Source organism: Hydra vulgaris, chromosome 02, assembly GCF_038396675.1.
Source record: "Hydra vulgaris chromosome 02, alternate assembly HydraT2T_AEP".
In the NCBI taxonomy this organism is placed as follows: Eukaryota; Metazoa; Cnidaria; class Hydrozoa; order Anthoathecata; family Hydridae; genus Hydra; species Hydra vulgaris.
The window spans coordinates 33,244,238-33,258,145 of NC_088921.1; the positions used below are offsets into that span (position 1 = coordinate 33,244,238).

The window sequence follows — 13,908 nt, forward strand, 5'->3', positions numbered from 1 at the left end:
AAAATTAATCATGTTTAATTATTGCTCAAAAAAACTAAAATGTACTAATATGAAGCAATAAAAAATGATTAGTTGAAAAAATTAATCATGTTTAATTATCGCTCAAAAAAACTAAAATGTACTAATATGAAGCAATAAAAAATGATTAGTTGAAAAAATTAATCATGTTTAATTATTGCTCAAAAAAACTAAAATGTACTAATATGAAGCAATAAAAAATGATTAGTTGAAAAAATTAATCATGTTTAATTATTGCTCAAAAAAACTAAAATGTACTAATATGAAGCAATAAAAAATGATTAGTTGAAAAAATTAATCATGTTTAATTATTGCTCAAAAAAACTAAAATGTACTAATATGAAGCAATAAAAAATGATTAGTTGAAAAAATTAATCATGTTTAATTATTGCTCAAAAAAACTAAAATGTACTAATATGAAGCAATAAAAAATGATTAGTTGAAAAAATTAATCATGTTTAATTATTGCTCAAAAAAACTAAAATGTACTAATATGAAGCAATAAAAAATGATTAGTTGAAAAAATTAATCATGTTTAATTATTGCTCAAAAAAACTAAAATGTACTAATATGAAGCAATAAAAAATGATTAGTTGAAAAAATTAATCATGTTTAATTATCGCTCAAAAAAACTAAAATGTACTAATATGAAGCAATAAAAAATGATTAGTTGAAAAAATTAATCATGTTTAATTATTGCTCAAAAAAACTAAAATGTACTAATATGAAGCAATAAAAAATGATTAGTTGAAAAAATTAATCATGTTTAATTATTGCTCAAAAAAACTAAAATGTACTAATATGAAGCAATAAAAAATGATTAGTTGAAAAAATTAATCATGTTTAATTATTGCTCAAAAAAACTAAAATGTACTAATATGAAGCAATAAAAATAATATGAAGCAATAAAAAATGATTAGTTGAAAAATACTAATAAAAAAAAAGATTATTTGAAAAAAATGAATTAACCCTTTAACAGTACCGTATTTTTTTTAAATATGGTCGCTATTAGTCGAGCTTTATTTTTTGAAGTGGCCTCTAAATGTCCCGTGGTTTTAAAATTATTGTATTTTTTTACTAATAGAATAAAAAAAGTTTTTTACTATTTTTAACATCATTAAACACTACAAAATGTTTTATTCAAATTCAAGAATATATAAATCATACTACATAAACACAAAATTTTAAAAATGTATTTACTAATATTCACTTTTTGTATAATAATTGGAAAAGCATGGAGCTGCACAAAGACCTACATCACAATCTACACATTCATATCTTGAATCTTTTTAAATTTTGTATTTGTAACATACCGCACACCTTCTTTGAGGATTAATTTTTTATTAACATTTTCAATAATCATTCATCAAATATATCTTTTCATTACCCTTTGGGCATTTGTTTTTGAAAGACGTTTAAAAGACATTTAAAATACAATTAGAACGTAACTTTTAAAAACAAATGTCCGAAGAATATTGATTCCTCAAATGTATTATTTTGTATCTTTTTGTAAGTAAAGATAATACTTACTTTTTGATAATTATTTTTGCACTGAAAGAACTTTCTTATTTGACATATTCAAAATTAAAGTGAACACGTTTAAAGTGAATTATTGAAACAAAAGCTCTGTAATTATATAGTAATAAATTTTGTGGCAAGTAGACGTATAATTCCTGATGAACAAGAAAGAAATATAAGAAGATGCATAAAACCATAATATTATGGCTTGGACATTTGAGAACCACTTTAAGTTTGCATAATAATATGGCATAGACTGTTAACAGATTAAAAAAAATTATTATTATTTATTTGAATTAAATAATTGTGGTATAAAGTAAATTATAATAAACATTTTTAGTGAATGAAAAATTTTAAATTTAAAAATCAACAAATTGCACAAATGTGTAGACACATATACATGTACATAAAATAAATATAATTATTTATAAGATTTGCATTTTTTCATACTTGCTCTGGTGTACAAGGTTTTGATAGTGGACCAAGAGCATACTGACACTGTGCATTAATGTCATAAACCACGCCAGGATTTGAGAAAATATCTTCGTATTTGAAACTGTGAGGGTCATTTTCAATGCATTGAGACTGAGGTTTTCTAATGAAAAAAAAAAATACTATCAAAATATTTTATGTAAATTCTTTTTTGATGATAATGATGATGATGATGATGATGATGATGATGATGATGATGATGATGATGATGATGATGATGATGATGATGATGATGATGATGATGATAACCCTCGGAATTAGAAAAAATGAGGTTGGCAATAAATTGCAGACCTCAAACTGCTAGAGGTCAGCATCAGGTCACCAAAAAAAAATTTGACACAAAGGGGTTACCGTAAAACATAAAAGGAAAGTTGGCAAAAATTTGCTAACTCAAACACTTTGAGGTTGGCAGTTTGGTCGGCATTGCCGAATGCTTTTGCAATGATTTGTGAAACTCAACTAACAAGTTTTTCAAGAAACAATAAATTAAGCCAACCACTTCATGCTTTTAATTAAGCCAACCACTTCATGCTTTTCAGCATACATTCTTTTTGTTTACTATGCACCATGCCCTAGGAATCCTGAGCCAATATTTTTTTTCAACAATTGTAATGCTTGATAAGTAAGAACTTAGTGATATTTGCACAAGGGAGATATTGTGAGAACAATATCTACCCTGTGCAATCAAGTAACAACAAAGCTCTCCAAACCATAAAAAAGGCAACTCCATGTTTATTGGTTAAAGTAAAGTCATTTGCACTATTTTTGATGAGCACATACAATCTTCTGCGTCTGTAAATTCTAAAAATAATGATTTGCACAAACTTTTTAATTGATTTTTTTTATGAACTGTTATTTTTATTTGTTATTTGTAATATTTATTTGTAATTATTTTTTTAATCAACTTCAAATGAAAGGTTGCATAAAATTGCTCATGATGATCATTTTACACTTGAAGCCATTTTAGATACTCTGGTAAGATCTAAAAGATACAGAGAAAACAGTAAGCAAAGCAACAAAAAATAATAGATATAAAGAATGGCTCCATAATCAGTAAAAGAGAAATACCAGAAAGATTTGAATTAAACTCTGAAAACACTTAAAACAACAAGTGGTATCCAATGCCATGTAGAATTTGGAAGGTTAAAAAAATTCAGAGTACAAAAACACTCTTATACTAAGCCAAGTAAAGGCAATCCAAGGTTAATTTATTGTGAACTTACTAACACTTTTTATGAAAACCGTAAAAGTGTCAATCATTAAATGCTAATATACAGTGTATGCATTTATCACTAGAAAATGTTTTAATTCATAAACATAAGTAATAATAAATAAGTCACAGTATAAAACATTTTTAGCGATTTGTATGGGCTCCTCAAACTCTGGACAACCCCATTTTTTATGATACTGAGGCAACAGGAGACTTACTACAATCGTGCATTATTTTATTATGTTCATTATTTTATTATATTCATTATGAATTTTCTAACATCCACTAAGTTAGGTTCTCTTAAGAAACTTCTGCTTTCAATTTTAGGTAACAGCTTTTGATAAAGCTCAAATGAACTGTCTGGCCATGGCATAAGAAACTTATTAGCATATTCTTGCAGCCATGCCTTGATTATTTTTATCTGATAGCAAGTTGCCTCATTGTACAATTTGCATGGCATTGTGTATATATATAACACCAGGTTTAAATAGCTAAGGGATTGTAAAGTATCCAATAACTGCATAAGCTGAATGAATTTTAATTATGTAGTTCAAAAACTTAACTTCCCTCAATATTCCCAAAGTATCTTTAACTTCTTGTTAGATCAGGAATCATCATGATCACCCTAATACTGGCAACATGTAATCCAGTACAACCTGCCACATGCCCTACTGCTTAGTAGGAATCACTTTTCTAGACAGGATTAGGATTACTTGAGTAAAAGTTAAATGGCTCAATAAAAATAGTCATCTCTGGCAGATCACATCTGGATTTAGCTGTCTTATAAAAGGCATTCTTCATAAAGACTTTAAGGGTAAGCAAAATATTTTGTTGACTAGCTTTGCACACCTTTATTTAATAGACTGGAACAAATAGAAACCTGTTACATTATTTCTATAAACCTGTTTTATTATTATAGTTAACTTTCTTGACTCTACTCATAGGTTTAGTATGTATTTCCTTGGTGATGCCTATGCAACTCTTTCTGTTATTTTCTGAAGACATAGCTCTAAAACTCAGTTAAATGGTTCTGAGGCCGACTGGTAGTAATGTTTTTTGAGTTCTGTGGTAACTCTCAGAGAGTCTGATTCCATCAACAGCTTTAAAATATCAGAGGATTAACAGTGCCATGTTGTGCATGGAATGTGTACCTGATAGTTTTTTTGGTGTGCATTATTGAGGCCACATAAGGAGCCCTTTGTTACATCTATGGACTGATTTGCAGGAACAAGGTAATCAAATTGTTTATTGCTTAGAGTGTCAAACAATATCTATGATTAAGTAAAACTTTTTATCAATTTAAAACATAAAATGTCAAAAATATTAAAAAAAAAAAACATAATTACCACAAAATTGATTTTATCTATATTTTAAAAATGTTTTTTCATCTGTTGAACTTTACTTTAATTTCATCAGATCTACTTATCTAGTCTGATAAATAATGATGAATAGAGCTCTATGTTGATTTAAACTTCAACTGTTTTAACTTCTGATTTTAGTGTTAATGGGTGTTATCCTTTAACTCAAATGGACTCACAAAGCTTTATGCCAATACTGTTGTAATTTTTGACTTTAATGCTTACCACATTAAATGGCTTGGCTCTAAGACCACTGACTAACACTAAAGCTTAAAACTTTTGTCTTTTTCAATCTCTTATTTAGGTACTTGCTTTACAGACACCTCTATCACTTATTTTTATTCTTTGATTTATGTGTTGTCTCTGACCATAGCTTGTGTTTAGTTTCTCCTTGTTCTCCTATTGGTGGATAAACAATTCTCTAGAGAATAAACATTTCTTTATTATTGCATAAAATCGATGCAAAAAGGTTTTGTCTGAATCTAAGATTGTTCTAAGATTAATCTAGTAATTTATATCAGAAGGTTCTAGACACATTTGGAAAATCATCAACATTGCTATTAACAAAGGCAAGTCTAATATTTCATCTCTTATACATGTATCTGAGTTTATTACAAATTTCAAAGATAAGGCAGAACTATTTTTAAAGAACTATTCCTCTAATTTATCACTTGAATCTAATGACCACACTCTTACTTCATCCTAAAGAAACAGGCTATACATCTTAATCATTTTGGCTTAAGTTATTACTCACTAAAACTTTTCAACAGCTTTCGGTCCAAACAGCTTCCCTGTCACAGTCTTACAGAAGTGCTATTTAATAAGTGCTCAACTGAAGCATGTTTTCATGTCTGCTAGAAAATAAAATCTGAGGATTGCTCACATGTTAATTGTTACAACAGGAAAGTTTTATCGTGCATTAGATAAAAGCAGAGAGGCTTTAGCTATTACTCTCAACATGTTTTTGATAAAGTCTGGCAGGCTATAGTTTTTCATAAGCTCTGTATATCAGAAAGTTTTTAAAACTATTAAATCCTTTCTTTTGAACAACGGTTATAAATTACTACTTATTTTTAAAAAACAGTTTTAAAAATTATTATATCATTCTTTTCCAACTGCAGTAAATAAGTTGTCCTTGATGAACAACACTCATTTATTTCCAGTAACTTCTACGATACATTAGAGTCCATTCTTGATCCTGAGTTGGTTTTCATATAAAATAAAAAATCTTTCTAATAAAGTGTCAAAAGTGTCTTATCTCTAAAGTTTTATTTGATGAAGACACAGCTATATACTCCAGTCTTGATAAAACACATTTTAATCACATTAAACACGCAGTTGATCTTGAATCTGATCTCCCTTTTGTGAAAGAGACTTGTAATAGCTAGCGAATTTTAATCCAAACAAATATATTGTTGTATATATATATACTGTAATATTTTTGATAATTCTATACCGCTGAATGGCAATACTCTTACTGAGTCCCTTACTTTACATCTTCTTGGATTATCATTCAATAATGACTTCTCATGAAAACTATATGAAAATCTTTTTCAAAGGTTGCCTTTCAATATCATGCTCCTATTTTCTTACTTTTGATTCCATATTTATTTGCCCTAGTATGGAACACTGATAGAATATTTATTTGAGTTACCATCACGAGTTCCATCAACCAAATTTATATAATTGTATTGAGATATAAATTAATAAAATGAATAATAATAACAACAAAAATAATTAAATTAACTATTATTATTGTTAAAAAATATAAAAATAACCGAAGAAACTCCTGCAAGTAGTCCATACTACATGAAGACCAATGAAATGCAGACTCTCCTTTTCCACCATCTTTGGACATGACATACAGACTCTTATCACATGCGTTACCAGTTCCATCGTGATCCATTCCAAGACTACATTAAAATTTGAACAAAATTTCTTACAACATTTTGAAAAATTTATTTAAGAAAAATTAAATTGTTTATTTGGAAAAATAAATCCATAATTTTAAAAAATAAGTTTTAAAAATTTATGTTCATATTTTAGAATTAAGAATAAAAAAAACTTGACCAATTAACACCCCATAAAAAATTCAGAATGGTACCCATTTATTAGTACAATGGCTCCTTAAAACATTTAAACCATAATAATAAGGTATTTATTTCCTCAATCAACCTATTCACTCTTAAACATAAATCTGGACAAGAATGGCTTCTCAGAATAATAAGTTAGGATTTTCATTAGTGAAAATCAGAAGTTTATTTGATTTCTCACTCATATTTCTCATACTAGTGCTTTAACGGCTGATACTAGATACATACGTACATGCATAAAATACTCATACTATAAACAGTATCAGTACTTTATTCATGTCAGGGGCTATTGTAGGAAAATAATTTGGGCAGCAATACCCCCCTAGGCGGCACCTAAATGTAGCCTAAATACCGTCAACCCTGTCAAAAAAGTTTCTAGAATAGCCACTGCATGTAAGTATGTATGTATGCATCTATGCATTTACATACATAAACTGTACTATACTTAACTTATTTCTCTAAGTAGCCATTATTATCCAGATTTATGTTTTAGAATTATAGGTTTGATAGAGGAAATAATTAAAAAACAGTGATTCCTCTACAGTTGTAGCTCCTATTACTATGGAGGAAGCTACACTGCAATGATAGCTGTTAATAAGTGACTACTACTATGAAGCACTTGCATCTGTAGTTCTAGCCCTCAATGTTTTGGATGTTTTTTAATTATGCAAACTGTTTTGAAATAACAAAAATAATAGTAGTAAGGGTTACTTTTTAGGGAAAACTGCCACCAAAAAACCTACCATAAAGCTATCAGCAGTACAAAGCAAACACCGTTGTTTTATATGATATCAAGTTTGAGGTGGTATCAAGTTTTAAGTGGTATCAAAAGTTTTTAGTGGCATGAATTAACACTACTTATAAAAGGGAAAAAAAACAAAATTAACAATAAATATCTACTTGAATGTTTAATTACAGGTTAACTATTTAATTATTGGGAGGAAAAAAAAGAGATATATATATACTTATAAAGTAGTCGAAAGAGACTAAAAGAAACTGGAAGAACTTAAACATTTTATTAAAAAAAATAAAAATAAAAACATTGTTTCTGATAACATGCAAATGTTGGACGAAAGTCAAAAGTAATTAAAAGTGACGTATTTGTTGGCATAAGAATCATTTTTTTCCTTCCGTACTCCCAAATGCAACAATTTATAGAACTATTTATATATACAGTACTGGACAAAACATTTGTAACCAACATCGAACAATGCTAAAAAGTGTTCCTAATTTAACATGTCTTAAAAACGAAACGAACTATACTACCACAGCAAACAGTTCAGGAGTCTGGAGTCATAGCATGCCATGACATGAGCAATCAGCTGACAGGTGACAGCACACAGGCAGAATTTCGTTGACAAGTGCAATTTTGCAGCGGACAAAACAAGTGCAACTTTTTTGGTTTGTTTCATTTTCTTAAGTCTGGTCCGTGTCAGCGTCACAGAAGTTTTTTAATAATTAAATGAAGTATCCAGAAGTTTCCAGAAGCATGCAAAAGCTTCCAGAAGTTTCCAGAAGAAGCATCTGGAAGCATTCAGTAGCATCCAGAAATATCCAGAAACATTCAGAAGCATCCAGACGCATCCAGAAGCATCGAAAAGAAGCATCTAGAATCTTCCAGAACAGGTTCACACAGGTTCATTTTACTATATAAGAGACATGTAAATTGACATGTAATTCAGTCAGTATATGGAAGTCAATCAGTCAGTATTATCAAGACAGTTTATCGAAGTGAGTTTTATCAAAGTGTTTTATCGAAAAACATCAATACAAGAAGTGAAATACAACAAGTGTTTCATTACATCAATACAGTCTACATCCAACCAAGACGTTGTGTTCCACAGAACATTATTGTATCATCACAAGGTAAATGTAACACGGTAAGCCTTGAGAAGCTTGATTATTTGTTTTTATTAATTTTAATACTTCAAGTGCAAAAATGGCTCCCGACAGTCTTGGATTGGAACTAAGAAAAAAAATTATTGGCGATTACGTAAGTGGAATGTCACAAAAAAGTATTTGTGATAAATATCGCGTGAAATAATGGACCGTATCAAGACTATGTTCCAAATATCGTTCTACGGGGAAGTTGGCAGCAAATAACAAAGGTGGAAGACTGCGTTCCACCACTTCTAGAGAAAATTCTATGATCGTCAGATCCGTCAAGAAGGATCCCTGGATATCATCAGTCGAGATACAAAAGCAATTGCAGCTGCCTGTATCGGACCAAACAATTAGACAACGTGCTGTTGAAGCCGGATTGTTTTCTCGACGTCTGCAAAGAAACCGCTGATTTCACTAAAAAACCAGAAGAAAAGACTCCTGTTTGCTACATCTCATATTGATTGGAATGTGCAGAAATGGCGAACTGTCCTGGTCAGTGATGAACCGAAGTTCAACATCATTGGGAGCAATGGGATTTGCCGTGTACGTCGACCAGCCGGAAAACGCCTCGATTTACGTTACTGCCATAAGACCGTAAAGCATGGTGGAGGCAATGTAATGGTCTGGGGGTGTTTTTCTGCTAACGGTCTAGGTCCAATACATCGAAACAATGGAATAATGGACCGTTTCATGTATGAAAATTATGTTACCTGATGCTGAATGGAATATGCCAATAAAATGGGTTTTTCAGCAAGACAACGATCCGAAACACACTGCAAAAGTAGTGAAGCAGTGGTTTCAAGACTACCACCTATCGGTGATGAATTGGCCGCCTCAATCTCCGTATCTCAACCCTATCGAGAACCTGTGGGAGATAAGGATCAACTTTTTGAACAAATCCAAAAGGCCTGGGCAGCGATTCCACAAAGTTTCATTGATCACCTGATTGAATCTATGTCTTGAAGATGCAAGGCTGTGACCGACAACAATGGGTTCGCCACGAAATATTGATAGCGAAATACAGCTTGGTCAACATTTTGTCGAGTTGTACTAGTTTTGTCCAGAAGGAAATCTACTTTTTTAATGCTTTTGATTAATTTATTAATTTTCGTATACAAATAATAGACTTTGTGATAAATAAAACTTGAAGAACTTTGTCTCTAAACAGTTACATAGTTATTTCTCTAAATTGAAAAAATGCAGCACTTTCATATAAAGAAACTAAATTAGCATTATTTGGTTGCACTCGTTTTGTCCGACACTGTATATATATATATATATATATATATATATATATATATATATATATATATATATATATATATATATATGCGGTGGTGGTGTAGTGGTAGAGCGCTCACTTTATAAGCGAGAGGTTCCGAGTTCGATTCCCACCACATCCCTGGTAGTACCACGCTCAACTTGTTCCTCCGCGCAGCGACCTTGTTCGTCAAGGTTCGTGTTTCGGAGTTAAAGAGTTAGGAGAGGGTTATAACCATAAGTAGTCTCCTCATCTGTAGTGGCCTTCTTGGCATTGGGGAGGTGAATTACAAAAAAAATATATATCAGTGGCAGATACAAAGGGGTTAGTTCTAAATATGATAAAAATATACTTAATAAGTAATAGTATTCAAAGCATTATAATCAAGTATTTTAGATTTTCTTCAAAACCTGTGGCCTGTTTGATGAGCCAGTGTGTACCCAGAAGCAAAGCCATTATCCTCTACAACTGCTGCTGATCTTGCATGATCACACATTCCTCCAACAAATGTTAGACCTGAAAATTTAAACACCTTAAATAGTACCATAAAAGCAAAAAAGAACAACTTGGTCCTTTCTTTTTAGGAAAGTTCTTTAAAAAAAGAAACAACTTTTAAATACCTTTAGTTTCACATGGCTGGTTCATATCCACACAAATATCATGTCTTTAATAAAATATTTTGATTACAATTAAATAAATTAAAATATAACAGTTTTTTATGTATTGTTTTAATAATTACTACAGGTAAAAGTTAAGGTAGGAGGGAGGGGGCGGGGGGAAGGTGAAGAACATATGCATTTCTACCCTACTTATGTTAGGGGAAGGGGGAGAGGGGGTAAGAGAAAAAAAATGCATTTATAATATACTGGATATCTTAAGTGTCATTAGTTAAAATAATTTTTTCTGATAAAATGTAATGTAATAATATATAAAACATTATTAAATTTTTAAACTTTGAATTTATTTATAATTTGCATACTTTGTTAAAAGAACAGCATAATCAAAGTGTTCAGGGCGATCTGGATTCACATTTCGTCTGTCTGACCATCGGCCAAATGACAGCAGAGTGTTAGTAGCATGATGATTAATGTTCAAATCATCCTTTTAAATAAAGTAAAACCATATACCAAATATGCATTAATTAAAGTATAAAAAGGTAACAAAAAAGTGCTTGATTATTATAAGGTTTGAAAATACAGGGAAGAGTAAGATAATCATTGATAAAAAAATTCAATCAGAATCTTTCAATATTCAATCAAAATCTTATTTTAAATAACTAAACTAAATTTTTGTCTAAGTATTCGCCAAAATTTGTAATATTAATGTATTCAAACAGTGTCAAATTGTTGGAGATCAGATAGGTAAGAGAGATAGATCTAAGGAATAGATCAGACGTCAGAGGATAGTGTGTTTTGTATGTGTGTATTTATATATATATATATATATATATATATATATATATATATATATATATATATATATCACATTTTTAGCAATAACAAACCTTTTTCAAGCTAAATTGATACTTTTATATATATATATATGTATGTATATATATATATATATATATATATATATATATATATATATATATATATATATATATATATATATATGTATGTATATGTATATATATATATATATATATATATATATATATATATATATATATATATATATATATATATATATATATATATATATATACATACATACAGTAGCGTCCAAAAATTTGCTGACAGGCATAAAAAAAATTAAATTTTACTAATATTTCAGCACATAAACCACTTAAGGCATCATATTATATACCAATTAAATGGTTTTCAGGTTAACAATTATCTTTTGAACAAATAATGATTATTTAATTAACATCTTAAAATGGTTTACAAAATAACAATTTTTGATAAGTTCAAAAGTTTTTCACCACAAAATTGCTAATTTGTTGATTTTATAAACAAATACTTTGTGGAAATAATTTACAAACTTTATTTATAAGTGATTGAGATCATGGGATCTAAGAAGTGTATTTGATCTCCTGTGAAAAAATTGATCTTGAGATCAGTTCAAAATGGAAATTTGTTTCGTAAAACACAGCTTTATGGAGTGGGTAAGTCTGCTGTTGGACAAATTATGAAGAGATAGAAGCTTATTAGATCTACAAAGAATAAAAATCAATGGGGAAGGCCACGCAAAACAACGCGGTATCAGGATAAAAAGCTTGTAATACTAAGCAAAGCAAATCCTTGTTTGACAGCTGTTGATATAAACGTACAAATGAGACTTTTCTATGGAATGAATTATAGTATTTCTATTATAAAACGTCATTTATGTCACGCTAATTTATTTGGAAGACACCCAGCTAAAAAACCATTAGTTTCTTTGAAAAACCGTAACGCCGGAAAGGAATTTGCATTAGAGCATCCAAAGTGGAGTAGTAAACAATGGTCAAAAATATTTTTTAGTGACGAAAACAAGTTTATGCTGTTCAGATCAGATGGAATCAGGTATATTTGGCATCCAGTAGGTACAAGATACGATCTTAAATACCAACTGCCTACCGTAAAACATGGAAGAGGTAATGTAATGGTTTGGAGAAGTTTTAGCCGGAATAAAGTTGGTCCTCTCCACAGAATTACTAAGACTATGAATCAAGAAAAGTACAAAGATATATGTAAGACTATTATGTTACCATATGCAAAGAATAAAATGCTTCGAGGATGGATATACCAACAGAATAACGATCCCAAACATACAGCCAAATCGATTTTAGAGTTTTTCAAAAAGAGAAAAGTTAATGTTTTGAAGTGGACATCCCAATCACCTAACTTGAATCCCATTGAACATCTATGGGAACATGTTGACCGTCAAATGAAAGGGATCAAGCCTTTAAATTTTACTGATTTATTTAATAAAATCAAGGAAATATGGGACTTAATTCCCATTGACGTTTGCATTCATTTAATTGACTCTATGGCTCATAGATGCCAAGCGATTCTTGATTGTAAAGGATATCCTACAAAATACTAATGTGATTTTGCTTTTATATAAACTTGTGTTCAAATACTGTTAAAAAATTTGTACTATTTAAAAAAAAAAAATGTTTTGTCCGCAAATTTTTGAACTTATTAAAAATTGTTGATTTGTATACCAATATAAAAATGTTAATTAGATAACCATTATTTGTTCGAAACATAATTGTAAACTTGAAAACCTTTAAATTGTTATATATTTTGTTGGCTTTAGTGAAGTATGTGCTGATAAATAAGTAAAATTCCTTTTTTTTTTCCTCTCCGCAAACTTTTGGCTGCTGCTGTATATATATATATATATATATATATATATATATATATATATATATATATATATATATATATATATATATATATATATATATATATATATATATATATAGATAGATAGATAGATAAATAGATAGATATAATTTATATATATATATAATATTTATCTATTTTTTTTCTTAAAAGCGTTAAACAAAGTTCAAAAAAGGTTTCTTTGCTAATTTATTATTACTTTTTTCTTTAACAAAACGTTGAGCACTCTTAAAGCATAACAAAACATTGAGCACCCTTATTGTGAATGAGTAATTCCATGTAAAAGCAGGAGAAAAACTTTCTAGTCACTCCCTCAAATTTAAATCAGCACTACTTACCAATAAAATTTAATCAGCACTACTTACCAATAAAATATATAAAATTTAAGCTCCAAAAAATAAATGGTTCCAAATTATGATGCTTAGAAACCTAAAATAACCATTTTTTTAACTTTGGATTTTTTAGTAATATCTTTGCATGAATAATTTGAATTCTAGAGAAAGAAACTGGTTGATAATTGATACCTAACCATTTTTGAGGATGCTAAATTTAAAAATAAAAAGCAAATAACCTAATTCAAAATTCTAGATGGTAATTTTTTGATTTTAAAATGGTCAAGACAAATTTTTGTTTTGTTGTTACTACTTGTACTTTAATTAACTGTTATTAATTCAATTATAAATTTTTTTCAAACAAAAGAGATATAATAAGCTATTGTAATACCTAATATGGTTTTGGTCAT

At 29.1% G+C, this 13,908-nt stretch overlaps 1 protein-coding gene across 8 annotated transcripts in view; it reads right to left on the reverse strand.

The window, feature by feature from the left end:
• Positions 1-13,908, reverse strand: part of LOC100208687 (A disintegrin and metalloproteinase with thrombospondin motifs 6) — a 60,260-nt gene that overhangs the window by 30,063 nt on the left and 16,289 nt on the right. For all 8 annotated transcript variants that reach the window (XM_065790652.1, XM_065790650.1, XM_065790654.1 and 5 more), the window contains 5 exons: positions 10,814-10,935; positions 10,455-10,498; positions 10,245-10,350; positions 6,375-6,509; positions 1,987-2,131 (listed from right to left, as the gene is read on the reverse strand). In XM_065790652.1, the coding sequence (XP_065646724.1) occupies positions 1,987-2,131; positions 6,375-6,509; positions 10,245-10,350; positions 10,455-10,498; positions 10,814-10,935 (552 nt within the window). The remainder of the gene's footprint in view (positions 1-1,986; positions 2,132-6,374; positions 6,510-10,244; positions 10,351-10,454; positions 10,499-10,813; positions 10,936-13,908) is intronic.